The 24307-nt window shown below is 38.4% G+C and overlaps 1 protein-coding gene across 2 annotated transcripts in view; it reads left to right on the top strand.

Annotated features, from left to right (window-relative positions):
- SLC25A39 (solute carrier family 25 member 39) overlaps positions 1 to 24307 on the top strand; it is a 54624-nt gene that overhangs the window by 7904 nt on the left and 22413 nt on the right. The window contains exons 2-4 of one of the 2 annotated variants that reach the window (XM_087946414.1): positions 8011 to 8116; positions 21198 to 21257; positions 22361 to 22405. In XM_087946414.1, the coding sequence (XP_087802540.1) occupies positions 8023 to 8116; positions 21198 to 21257; positions 22361 to 22405 (199 nt within the window). In that variant the 5' untranslated portion in view covers positions 8011 to 8022. The remainder of the gene's footprint in view (positions 1 to 8010; positions 8117 to 21197; positions 21258 to 22360; positions 22406 to 24307) is intronic. The other variant, XM_087946415.1, reaches the window with a different exon arrangement.

Genomic DNA, 24307 nt, shown 5'->3' with positions numbered 1-24307 from the left:
CTTCTGACTCTTCTTTGGGCGCGATGTTATTTTTTGTAAGTTTAAATTCCAGGGTACCTTAGTTGCTTTTAAAATTTAACCCGGTCAGCCAAAACTTTCACTTCTTATCTTCCTCCTGCACATTCTTTTCCGGTCGAGTTCTCCTTTGTGATGGCCATTCTGGCCACCGCTGCAACCGCCTTTGGGAAAGGGAGTAATGGCCAGCTGAGGAGGAGAGATGCGGCTCTCCTCAACCCTGCTGGCGGTCTCCCCCCTCTTCACCACCTCTACGGGGTGGCTTAGCTCCGAAACCAGCCGGCTCGGGGCGCTCCAGCGGCGAGCCCAGACAGAAACCACGCACAATCACGGATTTCTGTCTGTCGCCGAAGCCCTTCAAACCGGAAGTCTCTGTCAACAGTCCCATTCTCTTCAATGGTGTGGCTGGTGATGTGGCAGTGACACAACAAGGTGAGGGACATGGCGGACAGCAGGTGAGTGGATGCCCACTAACAGGCGCTGTCATGATGGATCTGAAATGACTGGTGCTCTACAAATGTAAGGACTCATTCTTGCTAGTAGTTAGAATCTTTAATATTATTATTTGTAAACAAAATGAAGGTTTCCTATTTAGAGTGCATGCTATCTCAGCTTTCTAAGTTTGGATTCACTGAATGAGTTTACCAAAAATGTAAATATTTCAGAATATATAGCCTCTTGCTACATAACTAAGCTCCCTTTCATGCTGAATAAACTAAATTATTAATGTATCTTAAATAGAAAACTATCTTTAGATAGATTTTTACTCCAAAAGCATTTATTAAAATAAATTCGATTAAAATAATCTGATTTAATCAAAAAAATCATTTATTTTATTTTATTTTTTAAAGAGTTTTTATCCACCCCGATTTGAAGTCTGCAAGCTGTTATCATTCCTCTGCTGAAAACCACTTAACCAGCCTCTGTTTGTAGTCAATAAAAAGCAGGAATTTTGTTTTTTGTTTTCTTTGTTAGCAGATTGCGGCAGAAGGAGATTTAGATATGAAGAAAGATTGAATGATGAAAGTTAAAGCTATCTAAGTCAGTTGTGTGACAATCACCCCAACCTGTACTTCTCAATGAAGCTATTTCTATTTGCACAAACTTGATTTATGTTAAATTATATTTGTTTATCAAAGCTATGGGGTTTGGGTTCTATAGTATATACTAAATTAAGAAACATGAAAGCTTTGTATACTGAAGCACCAGAAATTAGTATTTTATACTTGGAAATCCAAAGCTAAACATCCAACAATTGAAAGAAGCTATACTTGAGAGGGTAACATGGAGAGCACCTGCCTATAAAATCACCAAAATTCGAACATGACCAAAAGGTTAAAATAATACTTGGAAATCTATATTGTAGATCAGGGGTGTCAAACTGGCCTGATGTGTCACGCACAGGCCACGCCCAACCCAGCTCTGCAAATGGGAAAAATGTTGTGAAATGCCACATGACAGCAACATAATGCAGCATTTTTTAATTAGAATTAGAATTAGAATTCTTTTATTGGCCAAGTCAGATTGGGCACACAAGGAATTTGCCTTGGTGCAAATGCTCTGGTTGTAATAAAAGAAAAGATACATTCGTCAAGAGTCAATCATAAGGTACAACACTTAATGATAGTCATAGGGTACAATAAGCAATCAAATCATACTAGGAAACAGTCAATATGAACAAGCAACAAAGTTAGAGTCATAGAAGCACAAGTGGGAGAGGATGGGTGATAAGGAGTGATGAGAAGATTAATAGTAATAGTAGTGCAGACTTAGTAAATAGTTGGACAGCGTTGAAGGAATTATTAGTTTAGCAAGAGTGATGGCGTTTGGGAAAAAACTTGTGTCTAGTTCTGGTGTGCAATGCTCTATAGCATCGTTTTGAGAGTAGGAGTTGAAACAGTTTACGTCTGGGATGTGAGGGGTCTAAATATTTTCACAGCCCTCTTTTTGACTCGTGCAGTATACAGGTCCTCAATGGAAAGCAAGTTCGTAGTAATTGTTTTTTCTGCAGTTCTAATTGCCCTCTGAAGTCTGTGTCTGTCCTATTGGATTGCAGAACCAACCAGGCAGTTATAGAGGTGCAGATGACGCTCAAAAATTCCTCTGTAGAACTGTATCAGAAGCTCCTTGGGCAGTTTGAGCTTTCTGAGTTGGCGCAGAAAGAACATTTTTTGTTGTGGTTTTTTTTATGTTAGGTGTCCATTTTAAGTCATGTGGTAGAACCTAGAAATTTGAAGGTCTCTACTATTGATACTGTGTTGTCTAGTATTGTAAGAGATGGTAGTATGGGAGTATTTGACACCTATGTTGTAGACCAAGCATGCACAACTTAGGAAAGCCCATTGATACCTTAGAAATAATCATAGAGGAGTAGCTGGTGTGCTGATCAGCTGTTTGGTAGCTACCGGTAGTGGCTTGGTTGTAGCAGCAGCAATGGAACTTGGAAACTCTTAGCAGTGTGTCCTTCAAAGTGGAAAAAAGCTATGAATAAATGCTTCCTAAAGGCAGGATTTGGTGGCAGTGGATTCAAAGCAGCTGATGGGACAAACTGCTGCTTCATGGGCCATTGTTGTGAAGGCCTGTTATAGATTATTGTTATTGGATTATAGCAATAAACTTTATAACTTCACATAGGATTAATATAGGTTGAGTTTTGACATGATTTTGTTGATGGACTTCACTGAAAACATATCAAAGCCGTGTGCCTCTTGTTCCTCTTCTTAGATGTAGGGAATAGAAATGGGTAGCAAGCAATGTTGGAATTGTACCACTTGATGCCACTTTAATCTCAATGGGATTCTGTTAAAGGTTCGGCACAAACATACAGCTAACTGAAACTGATAGGGACCAGTGAGGCTTGAAGTCTTAACATCTGAGGAGAATCAAGATGGAAACCGGTTACCAAGCTCTTGAAATGTGACTGGTCTTGATGACCAGTCATAAGTTTGAGGATTGGTTGTAAGTAACTTTTTTTGAGTCCATCAAATTTGAATGGTCATTAAGCAACCAGTCATAAATTGAGGACTACCTGCACTGAACATGGAATTACTGTTTTTTTATGGATGGAGAACTGGTTTAATAGTATGCTGTTGATGTTTTTTTGCATAACACTACATGTATGTATGTATGATGTATGTATGGTATTCAGCTTTGTTGGGATTTTCACGTCATTATAGTTGTGCTTTTAAAGTTGTAGCAACGTTTCGGCAGAATCTCATCTGCCATCATCAGGCTTCTGTATGGCAGATGAGATTCTGCCAAACGTTGCTACAACTTTAAAAGCACAACTATAATGACGCGGGAAAATACCTGAACAAAGCTGAATACCATACATGTAAGTACCCGAAAACTTAAGAAAACAAGTGTATATACATGTAAGTACCATGTGTATATCATGTGTATCATGTCAGATAGCAAAGAAAAGGATTCATGCCAAAGCAGTAAGTGAGGCTGAAGCAGTTATCCCATGCACTGCCATAGCATGGGTGAATATGGTGGTAAAATTCAAATTACAGTAGTACTAAGGCTAGCAAAAAGAGAGAAAAAACAAGTATTGTAAGTGCCAAATTATTCATGCTGTTGCAAAATCTGTTTTAAAGAGTCATTATGTTAGAATTTCAATAGATAAGGATTGTAAAGTCAAAAAACTGAGGAAGGCAGTCAAGGAAAACAAAGCAAAGGTGCAATGACCTTGCCACTATCAGAAATAAACACAAGAACCAAGTGTAAATGCAGTCTTGCAATTACCAGTGGGAATTAGTGGCTGGATCTCTTTCTTTTCAAAATTCAGTGTCCTGCCCCATGCTGGCTGACTTCTTAGTTTTAATGGCTTTAAAGATGGAAGAATCTATTATCTTAAGGACTGCAGGCTGTGTTAGTGAAATGGCTTTCATGCTTATTATATGGAATTACTGTTAAGCATGCCTAGCTCTCCTATTTATATTTTTAGCCATAGACACCTGATGCATACTTCTGATATTTAATGCCTTATGCTGCAATAGAGCTATTTTTATTCAGAATAAAAATACCAGATGTTCCAAATAAGCTAATAGTATTATTGTTTGAAGTTAGGCAAACTGAGCAGCTCTATTTAAAACAAAGTGAGGGAACGTATTACACTTTTAGCCTGTGCTTTCTGCAAGTTGTCCAGACGCTGCTGCTTATCGTTGTTAAGCTGGCATCATTATGCCATCTTCTGAGAGACTAAATGCCTCAGAAGGGAGGCCTCTCCCATTTCTGTATCTGTGCAGATAATAGTCACGTCAACTAGGAATGAATGCAAAAGAATACTTCCTGGGCAGGATTGCTGCAAGTCTGCACTGAAATCTAAAGCTTTTGTGCAAAGGGATGCACCAATATTTTCTGAATTAATTTGTATTACTCTTGCATAAAGTAAATAATTTTCAATAAAGCACAATATTTGGGGTTGAAATGAGGGGGTCCTTTGTTTTCTCTGAGCTTGGTTGTTTTCTTCCTGACATTTCATTCCCCAGACTAGTCTGACTGACACTGATGATGTTACTTAGTTTGGGTAATGAAATATCTGCAAGAAAACAACCAAGCTTAGAAAACACCAAGGACTCCTCAGTAAATACCTACACTGTAATATTAATGTCATTTTCATAACATAAAGCAAAATATATTTTTGAAAATCATGGCTACAACCCCCATTTAATTTTGAAGCAAGACCTTGTAGATTTAAGTTACATTGCTTCTGAATAAATTTCTTACATTGCTTCTGAATAAATGTGGACCAAATTGCTTTGACATTGTTCAGAACAAAATGGATGTAAACAGTAGGATACAATACTTGTTTTACTATAGTTGCCTATAACTCTTTAAAGTGAGACCCACATTCATTGCAGGCCCTGGTTTTCCTTTTGGCGGTAAAATCTTCAGCTTTCAAAATGACTTTAACTTTTTCTCAGGTTGTGGAACATCATTTAATAAATTGTTTTCTTGTTTTTGCTTCTTTGTTCTCTTATAAATTGTTTTCATTATCATCAGAGGTGGGAACCTTACAAACTCTACATGTCCCCAGACCCTGATATTGCATCTCTACCTTATGACAGCAAAAGGGTTAAATTTTAGCACCATGATTTCAGCTATGCTTTTCAGAATTTCAGATGGTTCCCATCCCTATGCATAGGCACCTGCAAAATTGCTACATAGCTTCCTAAGGCCACTCAGAAGGTGGAATGGCAATCTTGAATCCTCAACATTGGTCATATCTGCTTCATATGGTAATGTAAGGATTTTCTGAATGTCAGCGGCTTAAATATATGCATCCCAAGGCTTAGATACTTGTATCTCCGAATATCACATCAAGCCAAGAACAGTGTATGGTGCTTTCCTGAAAATACAACTCACCCCAAAAACAAACCCTAGCCCAATTTTAATGCCTGCACCTAAAATAAGCCCTAGCCCCAAAATAAGACCTAGTTAATCCCTTCCCACCATCTGGTTGTACGAGTTGGGGTGAGGCGCAGCCATAAAAATCAAGCTGTGGGGCGTGGAGGATGCAATGAGGCGGTGGGATGCGGAGCTGCCCATGCTCTCCACACTGACTTACCTGAAGGCTCTTCAGCCAGGCGTTCTTCTTCCTGACAACTCGTCTTGCAGCGGCAGATCCAGAAACACCATCCAGGACCCCGTGTGGCCATTGGCCTGCTTCTCCTTGCTGCCACAATGGAGCAGGAGGCTGAGTGATGCACATGGGGTCCTGGACAGGGCACTTGGAGCTGCCACAAGATGAAGCAGTTGTCCAGATGTTGATGGCCCAGTTGCAGGGTACTCGGGTAAGCCAGTGGGGGCGCTTTGTGGCCACTGCACCAGTGCATTGCTCAGCTTCCTTCTCTGTTATGGTGGCAAGGAGAAGTGGCAAAGAATTTGGAGGAACGAAATGGGGTGAGGGTGGACGATGAATTAAGGCAGGGGGTAGGAAGCTGCCCTACATGCCGCATATCAGCTTACCTGAAGGCCCTTAAGCCAAGCCACCTTCACCCCTCCCCCAGCCAGGACAGCCACACATCCCTTCACTAACCTGTTTTCCACCTCCGTTCTCCACTGCCTGTGTGCAGGGCAACAATAGTCTGTGGGACTCGGTTAAAAAAATAGTTCAGACCTTTCAATTTCTCACACACAAAAAAGATCTCGCAAAGTTGGAAGGTCTGAACTATTTCAACCCCTTCAGCTGCTTTCAGCACCACTCAGTTTACCATTCCACCTCCACCAGGCTGGTCTGGTGGCGATTGCCTTCGCCGCACCCTGAACAGGGATTGACCATTCCTCAAGCCCTGCCACTGATCCCGGGGGCTACACTGCCATGGACAGACAAAAAGCACAGCTGTTGTCTGGAGGAGGAGGAGGAGGAGCAAGGAGAAGAAAGAGGGAAAGTGGCTGAGTGAGAAGCGCCCTGCTGGCCAGTTACTGAAGCACCACCGCTGCAGCGAGAGCGAGTGAGCAAGAGAGTGATCCGATCCAATCTCTGTGTATGTGAGACAGAGAAATAGGGAGGGAGAGAGAGAAAGAGAGCAATCTGATCCAATCTCAGAGAGTTATACCAGGACTGGTGGCAGTGCGTGTATATGTGTCTCCCTCTCTCCCCCCCCTCTCTCTCACACACACACATTGGATCAGATTGTTCTCTTGCTTTGTCACCCCACCTCATGGCAGCAGCACCAGCCCTGCTCTCCAAAGCTGTCTGCAGCTGATTTGAGGCACGTAGACTGATGCCCTTTGGGTGCCTGCCAACATCTACCTCCTGCAGCAGTCGGCCTCCACCTGGTCACTGCCTCCTATGTGTGTGGGGAGGGGAGCACCCGGCCAGGCCAGGTGTTGAGATTAAAAAAAAAGATCTCCAAGTGCTTATTTTGGGGCCCAAAAGAAAATAAGATTGAGTCTTATTTTCGGGAAACACGGTAGAATACTTCAGCCAAAGTGTTCTTTATTTGCTTATATTCAATAGACAGAATCTTGCCAGACTATGCTGTTCCTTTGAGAGATTTCTAGGAATGGCTATCCTAATGCTCAGTCTACAATTTAGTTCTAGGTTGTGTTCTCTCTTGTCTTGCCCCCCCCCCCTTTGAAATATAGCAGGGGTGTCAAACTGCATTTTTTGGAGGGCCAGTGGGAGGGGGAGGAGACAGGACAAACAGACTCCTATAGTAGCTTGCCAGCCAAAACGGGACGGCCTAGGCAGCCTTCACAGCCCATTTTCAGTCTGGGCAACAGCTTGACCAAAATAGGTCATGGGGGACAGTGGGTAGTCCCCATTCACCCCATTTTTGTCTTGGATGGCCTCCAGCACCCTGCCAGCCAAAATGAGGTGCGGGGGGGCTGCACCCCCCACATCCCATTTTGGCTGGCAGAGTGCTGCAGGAGGGGTACATGGGGCCTCCTGCAGTCCCTGCACCCTATTTTTGCTAGCAGAGGTGCTATGGCCAATCCTTTGCTATTTCCAGGCCAGCCCCATTAGCTGGATCTAAGCACCCCACAGGACCACATCCAGCCCATAGGCCTTGAGTCTGACACTCCTGAAATATACTCATATATTGAAATATACTCAATATACTGGAAACTGTTAACTGTAGTCCATCAGACAACCTTCCCTTCTGTAGGCACCATCCCACACACCAAAATTGATTTTGTTTTTATTGATAGAAAATGCTGGTGCAAGTATTGTTTTATGACAAATTTAAGTAGCATTGTCATTAAGAATATAAAGCACTAATGTTGTATTCTATAGGAGCATGATGGCACATGTGGTTAGGCTGCTGGGTTGGAGGTTAGTAAGCCTGCATTCAAGACTGAAGTGGAGCGCTACAGTGAGGCGGGTTGAGCTCCCATCCTTCACTCCAATTCCTGCCAAGGACATGAAAGGGCCCCCAACTGGATGTCCCACAGGCAGTGGTGATGTCACTGGCTAATACTTTCATCTCAGAAGTTCCTTGATGCTTCTGACACGAGTGCAATATAATCTTGTATTTTCTATAGGTGAGCAGCACAATGTCTGAAAATTCATCTGTGAAGCTGGTGGGCATCACTCCTCTGCAGCAGATGTTGGCATCTGGGACTGGGGCCCTTTTCACCTCCCTTTTTGGTAGGTACATTGTTATCAACAGTATCTTGCAGCTAATTTAAAATGTGTGCATGCGTGTAAAAATGTGTACAGGTGGTAGTCCTCAGATTACAATAGCCCTTGGGACTGGGAATTCTGTTGCTAAACAACACAGTGGTAAAGTGCAATGTCATGTAACTGTTGCTTTGCGATGGCAGTTTCAATAGTCCTGGTTGCTATTTTTAAGTGAGGACTTCATGTGACTGCAACTTCCTACTGTCTTTTCTATAGAGTTTGCTTGTAGGAATTTGTCCCAGCAATTTGTCTCCTTGCATCAAACAGCAAACAGCCTATTTCAGCTTCAGCACATCCTGATTAGCACAAGCAGCTGATTGTCGGTTGGATCGGCCTCCTGACTCTGCTGTTTCAGGCTGCTGGGATTGCCGTCGCGCACCCCATTTTCAGCCTCTGCATCTCTTTTCACCCTCCATCCACCCTATTTTAGGCCGTTCCAGGCAACGGGGATCAGAATGGGCGGAAAAATAGGGCACACAGATGCTGAAAATGGGGTGCGGAAGCTGAAAATGGAGTGCACGGAGGCGGCAATAGGCTATGGCAATCCTTGCAGCCTGAAATGGCTGATCGTCGGGAGGCTGTTCCAACCAACAATCAGCTGCTTGTGCTAATTAGGCTGTCTTGAAACTGAAACAGGCGCGGTTCCGGTGGCAAGATAAGGGCGTGTAGAGGTGCAGAAGCCTGTCTGCGGTTTCAGCTTATCTCTTCTTGCGCTTGGTGTGATCCCTAGAGGATACCCGAATCCCGGAGAGATTCGTGTCGGTGTGGGGGAAACTCGAGTTGCAGTGTGGGGGAAGGCAACCCCCTGGCAGCGAAGAGAAGACCTCCAGAGCCCAGCGTGCAAGAGCCAGCCACCTGTCAATGGCGGCTCCAAAGTCCGGACTGCCTCCGATGTGAAAAGCGAGTAAGTGACAGTTCGTAAGATTGGTGGAGAAAGAGGTGGCAGGAAGAGCTTAATGGAGAGTGAGATTGGCAAGTGATTTTTTGTGCTAATATCTGTCGGAAGCCTGAAAGAAAAGCGGCTAAAAAAAAGCAAAAGTTTGAACAGCGTGGGTGGAAAGGCTCGTTAGACGGAAGTGAAAGTGTGGATTATAGTGACTGAAAGGAGAAGACTACAAAGTTAAGAAGAAATTGTTGGAAAGAATCGGAAAGCGGTGGAGAATTTTGAATTCTTGAGTAGACTGTTATATTGATAGACTTCCTAGGTTAAAAACCCGAAGAGGAGTGAGGCTGGTGAAGAAAGGGAAACGCGGCGCCATACCAGATACATTGAATCTCCGAAGTCATTGCAACAAAATAGCAGACACTATTTGCTCAATAGACCTGTAACTGATTCTGAAGAGAACTTCATTCTATTCTAGACTAACTGAGGTGAAGGCTGTAAGTGAAGGAAATTAAGATATTGAACTTAGAAGCATTTACAAATAATAATAATAATAATAATTTGGAAGTTTTGGAAGAGACTGATTGCTGGCAGCTATTATTCAGCACTTTTTGCCTCCCTGCTTCCGGTGTGTTTGAAGAAAAGTACAGAATCCCAGAAACGGTGGACTTAAATTTGACTCTAAAAATTCATCTTCTTATCGCCCTCCCCTCTTCCTTCTCGGTTTTCCCTTGGTATTACTCTGTTAAACTTTTTTCCCTCTTTACTATTTACTGATTTTTGTTTGGTGTTAAGGCGAATTCTTTTTTTCTCTCTATAACAGCTATAAATTTATCTATTTAGGAAAGGGATATTGATTGTTAGACTGAACTGCTAACTGATTTAATTGTTTTGAATGATTAGTAACATTAGGGATAGTCATACTTCGACCAGTTTGATAAGAAAAATAGTAAGAAGGTTAAGAACTACATAATTAATAAGTATAAGATTTAATATTAATATTAATTATTTAATGCGATAATAGTATAATTTAGTGTTTGAATATAATCAACTTATTGGGGGGAAAGTAATACTGTTTTGACTCAAAATATTGGTGACTTAGAATACTTAGAATATTTAATACTAAGATAGGGTTAGATAAGATTAGATAAAAATTTATATATATTTACAAAACCTATAATCTCATAAAACTGAAACCTGGTTGGACTTGACATATTACTTGTTATATATATTTATCATATGGATTGTCATATAGTGTTGTATAGTGTTTTATAATATTTGAATATAGATTGTACTAAATTATATATGTGATTGAGGACATAAGATCAAAAATAATATATATTTATACATTTTAGTTACTAGTTAAGAGCACAGAACTCAACTACTTAGTAGATAGGCAGACTAAGTAATTAGATATTGAAATTCTAACATAAGGGTTATAATACTGAATGGTAATTTGGGACAACATAACTAATATAATGCAACAACAAAAACAACTATTAAAAGAAATGACTTCTACAACAACCACGGCCCTGAAAACGGGAAGGAAGGCTACCCCGACTTTAACCACTCTGGCAACAGCTTCGCCTATAATCCAAAAAACCATAGAAGAATCGCTAACAGGGGAAAAACAAACTAATGTCTCGAATGCTAATATACAATCAACTTTGTTAACCCTGCAAGAATCAATGACAAAACTCCAAGAAATAATGATTAAAAATCATAATGAAACAAGAGCGGATATTAGTGAATTAAAAGAAGAGATGGGAAAGTTAAAAGCCGAGATGAAAGCGGACATTCTTAAGGTAGAGGACAAGATTGGAACACTACAACAGGCTCTGGAAAAAAACGAAACAATGATAAAAGAAATAGAGACAAGGACGGAACGAACGGAAAAGAATTTGGAAAAGGTAGACGTAGAATTTAAAAATGTAAGCAAAGAAATGGAAGATTCATTGGTCTACCTAGAAATGGATAAGGCGGCTGCATACCTGAGATTCCAGAATGTGGAGGAATCTAAGGAAGAAGATCTCGAGCAGCTAATGGCAGAAATATTGGCCGAACTGTTGGGAAAAGACAAAGATGACATACTCAGGGAATTTGATGAAGTCTACAGGGTCAGCACCAACTATGCGAGACGTCATAAATGCCCGAGAGAGGTCCACATTCGTTTTGCGAGAAGGAGTGTTCGAGATATAATATTTAGGATGTCTAGAGACGGAACAATAATGTATAAAGGCAAAGAAATTTTGATCCTTAAGCAAATTCCAAGGAAAGTAAGGGAAATAAGACGAGACTATAAATTTTTAGCCAGTTATCTAAATCAGAAAAGAATCCTATTCAAATGGCTAATCCCGGAGGGGATGTTAGTAACATGGAAAGAAAGGAAAATCAAAATAGATTCTATGGAATGGGCTCAAGACTTTATGAACAACTAGTAGGCATGGGAGACCAAAATAGTAAGGAGGAATTAAAAAGAAATTCATGGGAAGACCAAAGTCACCATAGAAATAAAAAAGATGGATCCCCAAGAAACCAAGGGAACGACTACCCACCTCAGGAGAGAGAAGAATCTAGTCCACAGCAAGCACAAGGAGAGAGCAGAATTATCACAAGACAAAGAGCGAAACAGATCTAACTAAATGGAGGAAGAAAAGAAACTTCTACCCATCAATATAAATGGTCTAAATTCGACGACAAAAAGAAAAAGGATAATTGCTAAATTAATTAAACAAAACGCCAACATAATATGTTTACAAGAAACTCACATAAGGAAAGTAGATGAAAGATATTTAGACTGCCCGAAACTAGGGAAGCTATTTACTGCACCAGCAGATAAAAAAAAGAAAAGAAAGGGATTGCAATATATGTGAAAGATGATCTAAAAGCAGATTTAGTTTGGTCAGACCCGGAAGGAAGAACTCTGGTTTTACAGATTTCGATCAATACCATTTCAATTCTATTAGTAGCAATTTATGCCCCAAATGAAGACCAGAAAGAGTTTTTTAAACATTTACATAAAAAAATAATAGGATTTGAAAAAAGGAATATCTGTATTATAGGAGATTTTAACTCTATTGCTGATTACCAAAAGGACCATAGTAATGCGAGGAAGAACAAAAAAGGAAAAATAGAGTTTCCCAAGACATGTAAGGAAATGATGAAAGAGTTAAATTTGGTGGACCTATGGAGAAGATTATACCCCGAAGAAAAACAATTTACATTTTACTCTAACCCGCATCAAATATGGACAAGAATAGATGTGGCGTGGATGAATGGGGAAATTGCAAATGAAATAAAAGGAATCGAAATTTTACCAAATGAATGGGCTGATCATAACCCAATTCAAATAATTTGGAAAGGTAGGGAAAAACCAAAGAAAAGATGGACATTAAACACCCAATTAATAAGAGAAAAAGAGTATGCTAATAAACTTAAGGAGGAATTAAACTATTTTCTAAAGGAAAATGATAATGATGTAACCTCGAAACAAAATATCTGGGACACATTGAAGGCAGTTATAAGAGGTATAACAATCTCTTATAATTCCACGAGAAATAAAAGAAAATATGCTCAACAAAATAAATTACAACAACAAATTAAGGAATTAGAAACCCAATTACAAAAGACCCCTAAAGATCAAAGAGTACAAAATCAAATAATAACAGCCAAACACAATTTGAACTTAATTGAACAAGAAAAAATGGAAATAAATTTGAAAATGACTAAACAAATTTATTTTGAATATGCTAATAAACCAGGGAGATGGCTATCTTATAAACTTTAAAAAAAAGAAAGAAAAGAGATTGATATACCAATTAATAGACGAGAAGGGCGACATACAACAAGAGATAGAAAAGAAAAAAGACATTGTACACAAATACTTTGAAGAGTTATATACAAAAGAAGTCAATGAGGATAAAATAAGAAATTACTTAGATGAAACGAAAGACAAAGTAATTGGAGATGAATTGATAGAATTATTAAATAAAGATATTACTTGGTCCGAATTGAAATCAGCAATAGAAAATCAGGGGAATAATAAAACCCCGGGGCCAGATGGGATTCCGGCAGAATTATATAAGGCAATTGTGGAACAAATTGGACCACTGATGATGGAAGTGTTTAACGAGGTCTTATTGGCAGCCAGGATGCCGGACTCGTGGAGGGGAGCATTGATTTCGCTGATCCCGAAGGAGGATTCTGACCTTAAATATATTAACAACCACAGAACAATTTCACTCCCAAACACCGACTACAAAATATTCTCCTCTATTATAGCTAACAGACTAAAACAAGTTTTAAATTTGTATATACATGAAGACCAAAATGGATTTCTCCCGACTAGACAGATAAGGAATAATTTAAGAACAGTAATAGATGTTTTAGAATTTTATGAAGCCCATCCCGAAAAACAAACTGCACTTATGTTTTTAGATGCAGAAAAGGCATTCGATAACTTAAATTGGCAATTCTTAATTCAAAAAATTTATAACATGAATTTAGGCACCAAATTTGAAAATATCATAACAACAATTTACGATACACGGCATAATAAACGGGGAATATACTCGACCAATAAAAATAGGAAAAGGAGTTAGACAGGGTTGCCCTCTCTCACCCCTCCTCTTCATATTCGCTTTAGAAACACTATTAACACGAATTAGGCAAAATCCTGAGATTAAAGGATTGAAGATTAAAAAAGAAGAATACAAATTGCAAGCATTTGCCGATGATATGGTTTTCTTTATGGAGGAACCAATAGAAAAAGGACATAAATTGATAAAAGAATTAGAACAATTTGGTGCAGTAGCAGGACTTAAAATTAACAGAAAAAAACAAAACTAATGACAAAAAATCTAACATAAGATCAGAAAAGGGAATTAGAAGTAAAGATGGGAATACAGGTATCAAAGAAAGTTAAATATTTAGGAATATGGCTAACACCACATTGTAAGACACTCAAAGAGAATAACTATGATAAATTGTTGCAACAAGTAAAGAAAGATTTAGAATCATGGAGTAGGTTGCAACTCTCACTACTGGGCAGGATTGCTTCTATTAAAATGAATATTCTACCAAAATTCTTATACTTATTTCAGATGATTCCAATCAAATTACATATTTTTTTTTTTGAAGAACTTAACAAAATAACAGTTAAATTCATTTGGCAAGGAAAGAAATCTAGAATTAACGTAAAGCCATTGCAGGATTTGAAGAGCAGGGGCGGATTGGCTCTTCCAAATTGGGAACTATATTATACGGCAGCCGCTCTAGTATGGTTGAAAGATTGGGTGAATTTATTTAACAAAAGAACGCTACTGTTAGAAGGCCACGACTTGCAGAGGGGATGGCACGCCTTTTTATGGGAGGTAGGGAAAGTCAATCAGACATATTTCCACAGACACTTAATTAGAGATTCACTATTAACCAATTGGAAAAAAGTACGGAAAAAACACTATTTAAAAGTACCGATTTGGTTATCGACAATGGAGGCGATGATTCATCCAAACAATCTGGACATTACTAAAATGATCAAATACAAAGATTTATTAGATGTACAAGGAAATTTGAAAACACAACAAGAACTGCAAGAGCGGGGATTTAAAATAGATCAGTGGGTATATCTCCAAATTCACAGTAGATATAAACAAGATAAAAAAGAATTCGGAATTAATAATAAACTCCAGCACTTAGACAAAATTTTACAAGATCAAATAAAAAAAATATAACTCAATTTTACAACTACCTACGAGAAGTAGAGTTAGAAGAAGAGACAATCAAAGGGAATATGATAGCCTGGAGTAGAAACGTTGGACGGAGTATCACATTAACAGAATGGGAAAAGATTTGGAGTAGAAACAATAAGATCACCAAATCGGCAGCTTATAAAGAAAACGCTTATAAAATGTTTTACAGATGGCACCTTCCTCCTTCGAGGTTAGCGAAGATGCACCCCTACACGAGCCCGAAATGTTGGAAATATAAAAGTATAGATGGAACCTTTTTTCATATGTGGTGGTCTTGTAAGGAAACCCAGAAATACTGGCAAAGAATTAGAAAGTGGCTAGAAGACATAACAAAAGAACAGATTGAGTATAAACCAGAGTCCTTCCTACTAGGGATTTTCGACAAACAGCTACCTAAAAAAGCGAAGTATATAATAATACATATATTAACAGCGGCCAGGCTAGCGTTTGCTCAGTGTTGGAAAGTACCTCACATACCTACAGAACAGATGATCATTCAAAAAATCTCAGACTGTGCAGAAATGGACAAACCTTAGCCCTAAAAAACAAAGATTCTTCAATATATTATGACAATTGGAATTGCTGGTATAAATGGTTAGACCAAAGATAGACTTTATATCATAAGGTAAAAAAGAATGGGATAAACTTATATGAGTGTAATATAAAAATAGATATGGATAAGATGTGTGTATATGGTATAAATTAAGAAGAGAAAAGATCTTACAACTGTCGAAAATGAGAATGTTTTTAACTGTTCTTTTTTTTCCTTTTCTTTCTTTCTTTTTCTTTCCTTTTCTTCTCTTTTTGCTTTTCTCTCTTTTTTCTTTGCTCTTTTCGCATTTTTCTATTCGTGTATGTATTGTTGATTTGTTTTTAATTGTAAAATTAATAAAATTTGTTTTTTTAAAAAAAGAAACTGAAAATAGGCTGTTTGCTGTTAGATGCAAGGAGACAAATTACTTTGAGGCAGAGGCTGAAGGGTGGGGGCCGGGTGTGGGAGGGGCTTTGGCAAAATTCACTATATAAAATGCACAGACATTTCCATCCACTTTTGGGGGAGGAAAAATTGTCTTAGACTCCGAAAAATACAGTACATATTTTTGTCAGTATCTGTGTTTCTTCCTTGTTTTAAAATTCAGTCAGTGCAACCAAATTCTCTTAGTTTTTTCATTATACATCTATTTCTCCTAGAGGAGTATCTAAGATTAGACTCAAATAATTGATTAGTGCCCTTAGTTTATAAACTTCAAGATCCAGAAAGAATGACAGTGGGGAAGGTGGGTATCCTTGCCTCGTTCTTTTCTCTATTTCACAGGACTTGGTTAATTCACCATTCACAATTATTTGTGATTTTTGTGACACATATATTGTTACATTAATAACTATTAAGGCAGCTTGTTTTCGTTGTGTTGCTTCAACTATTCTCTTAAATGTCCCTTAGCACAGCGGTCCCGAAGTTTTTCAACATGAGTGGAAAGCACAGACATGCATGCACAGCTCCATTTGTGTGCATGGCCCGTGTGCACACCCTCCACTCATGCAAATGGAGCTTCACATGTGAGTAGAGGGTGCTTGCTTTCAGGCGTGAAGTTCCACTCACGTGAGTGACAGACGCTTGCGTCCACACATGACGCAAGCAGAGGGTGCTTGTGCTAGCACATGAAGCTACACTCAAGCAACCAGAGGGTGCTCATGCGCAAAGCTCCACTTGCAGGAATGGAGCTGTGAGCGCAAGCATTTGCACTTGCCCATTTCTTCCTGCTTAGGTAGGAAACCCTATACCAAACGGACAAATGGTTGTCCAATCTTTTATTAAAAACTTCCAGTGTTGGAGCATTTACAACTTCCGGAGGCAAGTTGTTCCACCTATTGTTCTAACTGTCAGGAAATTTTTCCTCAGTTCTAGGTTGCTTCTCTCCTTGATTAATTTCCACCCATTGTTTCTTGTCCTGCCCTCAGGGGCTTTGGAGCAGGGATCTCCAACCTTGGCCACTTTAAGACTTCAACTCCCAGAATTCTTCAGCCAGTTTTGTACTGCTTTGCTGGCTGAGGAATTCTGGGAGTTGAAGTCCACAAGTCTTAAAGTGGCCAAGGTTGGAGACCCCTGCTTTGGAGAATAGCCTGTCTGCCTCTTCTTTGTGGCAGCCTCTGAGATATTGGAACACTGCTATCATGTCTCCCCAGTCCTTCTTTTCTCTAGACTGGCCATATCCAGTTCCAGCAACTATTCTTTATATGTTTTAGCCTCCAGTCCCCTAATCCTCTTTGTTGCTCTTCTCTGCACTCTTTCTAGAGTCTCAACATCTTTTTTTCATCGTGGCGACCAAAACTGGATGCAGTATTCCAAGTGTGGCCTTACCAAAGCATTATAAAGTGGTATTAACACTTAACGTGATTTTGATTCTATCCCTCTGTTAATGCAGCCTAGAACTGTGTTGGCTTTTTTGGTAGCACACTGCTGGCTCATATTTAAATGATTGTCCACTAGAACTCCCAAGATCCCTCTCACAGTTACTACTATGAGTGAGATACCACATATACTGTATCTGTGCATTTTTTTTCTTGCCTAAATGTAGAACCGTACTTTTTTCACCATTGAATTTCATTTTTTAAATAGCGCCCAATGTTCAAGTTGTCAAGATCCTTCTGTATCTTAAACCTATCCTCTGGAGTGTTAGCTATTCCTGCTAGCTTGGTATCTTACAGCACTTACAGCAAGAAAAAAAAAAGTTTTTTTTTTTTTCAGTATTCAGAAATCCTTATTATCCCCTTGACATTTAATTATCCAGTTTAATTACCTATTGATGCCAAAGCGGGTTTTTCGGATTTCTCATTCAATTCTGTTCGCTGTCAACGTTAGGAAGGAGAGTGAAAAAAAAAACTTTCCCTTTTAACTTTCATTCGCCGCTTCCGAATCTTCCTTGGGAACGATGTATCTTTTAAAAAAAAATTAAATTCCAGGATACCTTGATTGTTGCTTCTTATCCTGGTCAGCCAAAACTTTCACTTCTTAACTTCCTCCTGCACTTTCTTTTCCGGCTGAGTGCTTCTTTGAGGCGGCCATTTCTGACCGCCGCTCTTACCGCCTTCGGAAAAGGGAGTTTAGCCAGCTGAGGAGGAGAGGTGCGATTCCCCTCAACCCTGCCAGGTCTCCCCTGTCTTCACCACCTCTACGGGGTGGCTTAGCCCCGAAGCCGGCTGGCTTGGGGCACTCCAGCGGCAAGCGCAGGCAGAACCGTGCACGATCGCGGATTCCTGCCTGCCGCCAAAGCGCTACAAACCGGAACTCCTGAATAGAATCCCCTCGAAAGTAATTTGATCCACCTCTAAATACCCTTCATCTGGAATGTTGCTGTCAACCAAACAGAAAATCTTGCCTAGGATAATAACATTATTTAATAATAATAATAATAATAATAATAATAATAATAATAATAATAATAATAATAATAATAATAATAATAATAATAATGATAATGATAATAACATTATATAATAATAATAATAATAATAATAATAATAATAATAATAATAATAATAATAATAAATAATAAATAATAAATAATAAATAATAATAAATAAATAATAATAAAAATAGTAATACCCTGTTTCTCCAACAATACGGCCTCCCCCAATAGGAAGTCCCAGCATGTTTTATAGGCATGAAATGAAATTAAGCCCCTCCCCCCAAATTAAGGCCTATATTAAAACATGCGAAATGGGGGGGAATGGTGGGGGGGCTTGCCGTTAGGAAATAATTTTGTTGAACACCCGGATATGGTGCTGCCTGCGTTGACCCTGATACGAAGTGCCCCACCAACGCCGAGGTCAACATCCAAGCCATCGCTGCCCGCCCACCCGAAGATGCAAGGGGGGGGAATTAAGTCACCCCCGAAAAGACGACCTAGCCATTTTTGGGGGGCTCAAAAAAAAATAAGACCCGGCCTTATTATATGAGAAACACGGTAGTAATAGTAATAGTAATAATATCAGTCCATTGCAAAAGAAAGCTTTACTTGGAAAGGCTTAAGTCTTGCGACAATACCTTTAACACTATCAAACATCTGTTCTCTCAGTTCCTTATGAAGGATTTGGTAGGTGGATAAAAATGTCAAATCAACTAAACATCTGGCTAACCATCTAACTAAGATAATAAGTTCTGCAAATATTGAAAACCTACCTCTTTTCTGTTTGTGCTTTGTTCCAATTAACTTTTAGGAAAGGAACAGCTAGTGCATAATTGTCGCTGACTTGGGGACGAAGTGTATTTTTTATTGCAGAGGATCATGCTGAGCAGATTTATAGTTATTATTGATCTCCAGTTTATATTTTTATCCATGCCTGGATAAAAGTTTTAAACCTTTTATAGCGAAGAAATAGTTTCCTTGTATGTATCTTTCTTCAGAGGGGTGTCCTTCATTTGCGGGAAGATTTATATAGGTTTTCAGTTGTTTTTAATCAGGCATGGGTCACTCATTTTCAAACTCATCACCATAAGCCACAGTATTTAGACATGTGTTTAAAATGAAAAATCTTAGTTAGGTGGTATCATCATTAAATGTAAACATGTTTTTCTGTGAAACATTTCCCATTCAATCTACAGTTCATAGCAAAGCAGTCAAAATTTGCAATTAGATTAATACACCATTGAAATAGTGAAACATGCATTTTTCCAAACCAGTATTCCTGGAGATCTTCCCCCATTTTCTTCCCTCTGTTTGGTTTTCAATATTTTAAAGTAAAAAAAGAAATAGACATATGCATATATAGTGAATAGGATTCGTTTAGATGTAAAACTGGGCCAACCAATGCTTTCGAGTTCTGTAAAAAAATACATTATTAAAATTATTGCAAAAAATCCCAAAATCTTACAAGAACCAAACAAGTTTGCACAATATCTATAACTGTTGAAATTCTACAAAATCTGGTGATATTATAAGATATTTACTGTTTTTAATGTTTTTAACTTTGCTGCAAACTATATTTTGGAATACCATGAGTATCTTTGATGTATCCTGATACTGTATAAAGAAAACTTTTTCTCTCGCCTGATGACTGATATTTTTCTCTGGAATTCTTCTGTTAGGCCAGATGTGGTAGTGGGAAATGATGGCATTTTTCTGACTTGAGAACTTCAACTCCCAGAATTCCTGAGCCAGCATGGAGTCCACAAGTTATAAAGGGGCCATCGTTCCCCACTCTGTGCTAGGCAATTAAACAAACTGTATTCCATAAGAAGCAGAGCAAGAAATGCCCTGCCATTTTTCTGTTCAATATAGTTTCTGTTCAATATAGTATACAGTCATCAAAATATTTAAATAAGCTCTTTGTTTGTTAATTTATCATTGGTGTTCAGAGTATTGCAGCATAAATTCAGTGCCATAAAAGTAAACCCAGATGGCTGAGGCTTCATTTAACTTCTTTATAAACACATAAATTTTAAATACCAATTGTAGATTTCTCCAACATGGAGCAAACTCAAACAGGAGCAGACATGTTACAGGTTCAGAGCAGAGCTCTAGTTTTCAGCAAGCAAGCAAGTTTCTCTTTCATTTTAGAGCTGAGCACAGAACAGAGATAAACCAAGCCCTCAACTCAGCTCTCATTGGCTGAACTTGTTACTAAGCTTTATTCCAGTTTATGAATATACTCTGACATCTATAAATATGGAAAGCATGAAAAAACTACTACACAGATTAGACAGGCTGTCTAAATATTTGAAAAATGCAAGTTCGCATATCACCAGCGATCTTTCCAACAACATAGAGTTGAGTGAGTTTTCTGTGTCATTCATATTTTTGAATTAGTGAAATTTGTTTCTGTGGTCTTCTAATGTATAAATTGAATTGGAAGATAAATCTTGCTGTTTGCTATGATACTTTCAATGTTTTTGCCAAACTGAAATTTGAACATAAAGGTACACTGTTAAGTAAACTTATTTGAGAGGAAGTGTGGCTGAATAGTATTTACAAAGCTCAGAAGATAAGTTGCTAAACTTTTCAATGTCACATGGAGGATTTGTGGCATTACAATATGTGAGTATTCTTCCTATATACCATTTGTTTTTCTCTTCTCCTCTTTGTACTTTTGTGGGAGGTGAAAGAAAAGAACGATAATTTTTGCAATGTTGTCATTGTGGTAGATCACTCTTCTCCAAACTAGTTTCTTCCACATGTTGGAATTCCTCATCTTCAACCATTTTGGCTGGAAATTCTATGATATGTCCAGAGAGGACCAAACTGGAAGAGACCATATCATGTCTATAGGCTTTACAGAGATGTTGTGAAAGATTGTATCATTTAAAACTCCTTTTCCAATACAAACTTCACTTGGTCCTGAACAATATATTCAGTGCTTTGACATGCTATATTGCTTAAGTATCACATAATCAAACATTTCAATGCTATGTTTTCAGTCACACCTTTGGATGTAGTGAAAATCCGATTGCAGGCTCAAAGAACCCCATTTTCTAAAGGTAAGCAATTATTCCTTGATTGCAGAAGGAAAAAATTATGTTATTGTGGGAGTATTTTAACCTACCGAGATTCACTCAGGTTCAAGACAGGCATATGCTGCAAGCCATTTGTAGCAATTTAGAGCTTAGGTTGTATTGTATATTTATATGATCTCTCAACCCTTCAGAAGTGCTGTATAGGATCAGATGAATATCCTGCCTAGTCCAGTGTGCTTTTCATATATATGGTTATCAACAGACAGTTTAGAAAAGTCATAAAAGCAGGTTCATCAGTGCAGTAGCAAACTCTCAGCAACTACTGCTAACCCTAAGAGTTGTATTTTGGGATTATACAGTAATAGTAATTGGCTGCTTTTCCCTCTGTAGATTTGTTTAATCCAAGTTGATTACCATTGCTGAAGCAAATGATTTAATTATCCTTTGTCCTTTAAAAAAATCTGTCCCTATTCTCTTGCTTGGAAAAGCTTTCTGTGCTTTAAAAGAGCAGCACTTTCTTGTATGCTAGCTTTTTTATATGGGGCTGTATCTAGATTCTAAAATTGTGCTGTGCAAGTGTACTGTACTAACTGCTCTTTTTTGAATTTGAAGTCTTAACTTTTAGGAAAGGAACAGCTAGTGCATAATTGTCGCTGACTTGGGGACGAAGTGTATTTTCTATTGCAGAGGATCATGCTGAGCAGATTTATAGTTATTATTGATCTCCAGTTTATATTTTTATCCATGCCTGGATAAAAGTTTTAAACCTTTTATAGCGAAGAAATAGTTTCCTTGTATGTATCTTTCTTCAGAGGGGTATCCTTCATTTGCGGGAAGATTTATATAGGTTTTCAGTTGTTTTTAATCAGGCATGGGTCACTCATTTTCAAACTCATCACCATAAGCCACAGTATTTAGACATGTGTTTAAAACGAAAAATCTTAGTTGGGTGGAATCATATATATATATATATATATACATGGAGAAACACCTAATATAATAACTTTCAGAGTGATTTTTCATTCCTCCTGCTCCAGCTGAAGCTTCTGAAGAACGACCCCTCTGGGCAACTGTTTCTCCTTCCTAATCCCGATTGTCATTAAGTGTGTCCATGTTGTTTCTTTCAGTGTTGTCAGTACAGTCTATGCCCTGGAGCATTCACCAGCCCAAATGTGAGTATTTCAGGTGCTTTCCCATCTAAGGTGCCATGATCACCTCTCCAACTCTTCTGTTCTCACTCCCAAAGGAGTGTTATAGGTTCTTAGTCCTTCCCCTCTTTCCTCACTTGGAGAAAATGTTTGTATCCTTTATTCCTTGAGAAATTTAGCATTCATTTTTCCTTCAATGGAAAATAAATGACAATGCAGTTTTACTGATTTTGTTGCCTCCTAATGTTTAGGACTACAAGTCCAATAATCACTAAAGTAGTTGCTTGATGTTTGATAATAGGAAGATATCAGGTCGGAGATACTGGCTGTAAGATATTGGCTGTATTGAAAGTCAAGAAGTTCGTGATACGAACTCTTTAATGAAAATTTATAAGTGGTCCTAGGTGAGTTATCCTACTAGACATGGATCTCATAACTCCAAGATATTAGAGGCAAAGATAATAGTAATCTACTAAATAGAATTATTCTAAGGTACTCTGAGATGTTTATACATACCACATGGATCAATCGTGATAATACTATTAAATTAGCAAAATAATGGGGAAAACTAGGGTTCTAAATTTAGTTTAGCCATTTTTACCCAGCCTTTAGCTGAAAAATCCCTCCAAATGGCATATTACAGATGGTCCTCGAATTATAATAATTTGTTTAGTAACTGTTTGAGCTTACAACAGCAGCGAAAAAAGTTAATTATTACCATTTTTCACTTGACTGTTGTATCATTCCTATGAACATGTGATCAAAATTCAGATGCTTGGCAGTGTCCTGGGGTCATGTATTCACCTTTTGTGATCAGACAAGCAAAGTCAATGGGGAAGCTAAATTCACCTAACAACTGTGTTGCTAGCTTAACGACAATGATTCGCTGTCTTGCTTATTAATGGAAATGTTAGGCTCAAATATGATTGTAAGTCGAGGACTACCCATTTATTATTATATGAGCTGTGCTTGTGCAGTGGTTAGAATGCAGTATTGTTCACTAACTCTGCCCGCTGCCAGGAGTTCAATCCTGATTGGCTCAAGGTTCACTCAGCCCTCCATCCTTCCGAGGTCATGAAATGAGGACCCGGATTCTTGTGGGCAATATGCTGACTCTGTAAACTGCTTAGAAAGCACAATGAAGCAGTATATAACTCTAATTGCTATTGCTATTATTATCAAAAATAAAACTGAAGAAAATAACGAGGGAAAAATAAATGAGTGCAAGTTCTGAATTAGAAAGCTCAATGAGTAGTGATTGATCAGATCAGAAAGGTTAGTGGAGAGATTGCAAGTTTTATGTGGTAATCTCAGCAGTGGCATAACTGGAACAATCATAATGTCAATTAGAGCTGTAACTGCACCCATGGAAGGTTACTGACTGCTTTGCCTCTCTCTTAAGATCTTATCAAAATCAGCTATTTTAAGTTAATCTCTATAGCATGGGTATCCAACTTTTTGGCTTGCCTTGGTCACTTTGAGTTGAATGGAATTGTTCTGGACCCTATATAACATATATACTGTAGCTAATGTATATAAATCACATAACAACGTTAGTTATGATCTTGTGAGGCCACATTAGTAGCTGTCCAGGGCCTCCTAGGACCCATGGCCATGGATTATACACACCTGATCTCTAGGGAGTGAAAGTGGGATAGAAGAGTCATCCAATACACAAAAGTGTATGCAGTATAGCCCTTTAGATGGCAGGAAGGAGAATCGCTTCTTTGAAAATTCTCATTAAATGAAAATCTTGCAGTTAGATACCATATTGCAAGGAAGAGTTTTACCCCAAAACTTTAATTTCTCACCTTTCTACTTCAGTTCCTAATTTAAGAAAAAGTATTTTTAGCCTTGAATCAGGTTATATGTGATTCTGATATTAATTTAAGGTATAAGAAATAAGTTAAAAATGTATGGTAGAAG

The sequence above is a fragment of the Notechis scutatus genome, chromosome Z, assembly GCF_049901735.1.
Source record: "Notechis scutatus isolate UNSWTSFEM ecotype Mainland chromosome Z, rNotScu1.2, whole genome shotgun sequence".
NCBI classification, from domain to species: Eukaryota; Metazoa; Chordata; class Lepidosauria; order Squamata; family Elapidae; genus Notechis; species Notechis scutatus.
This window is presented reverse-complemented; position numbering and strand designations above follow the sequence as displayed.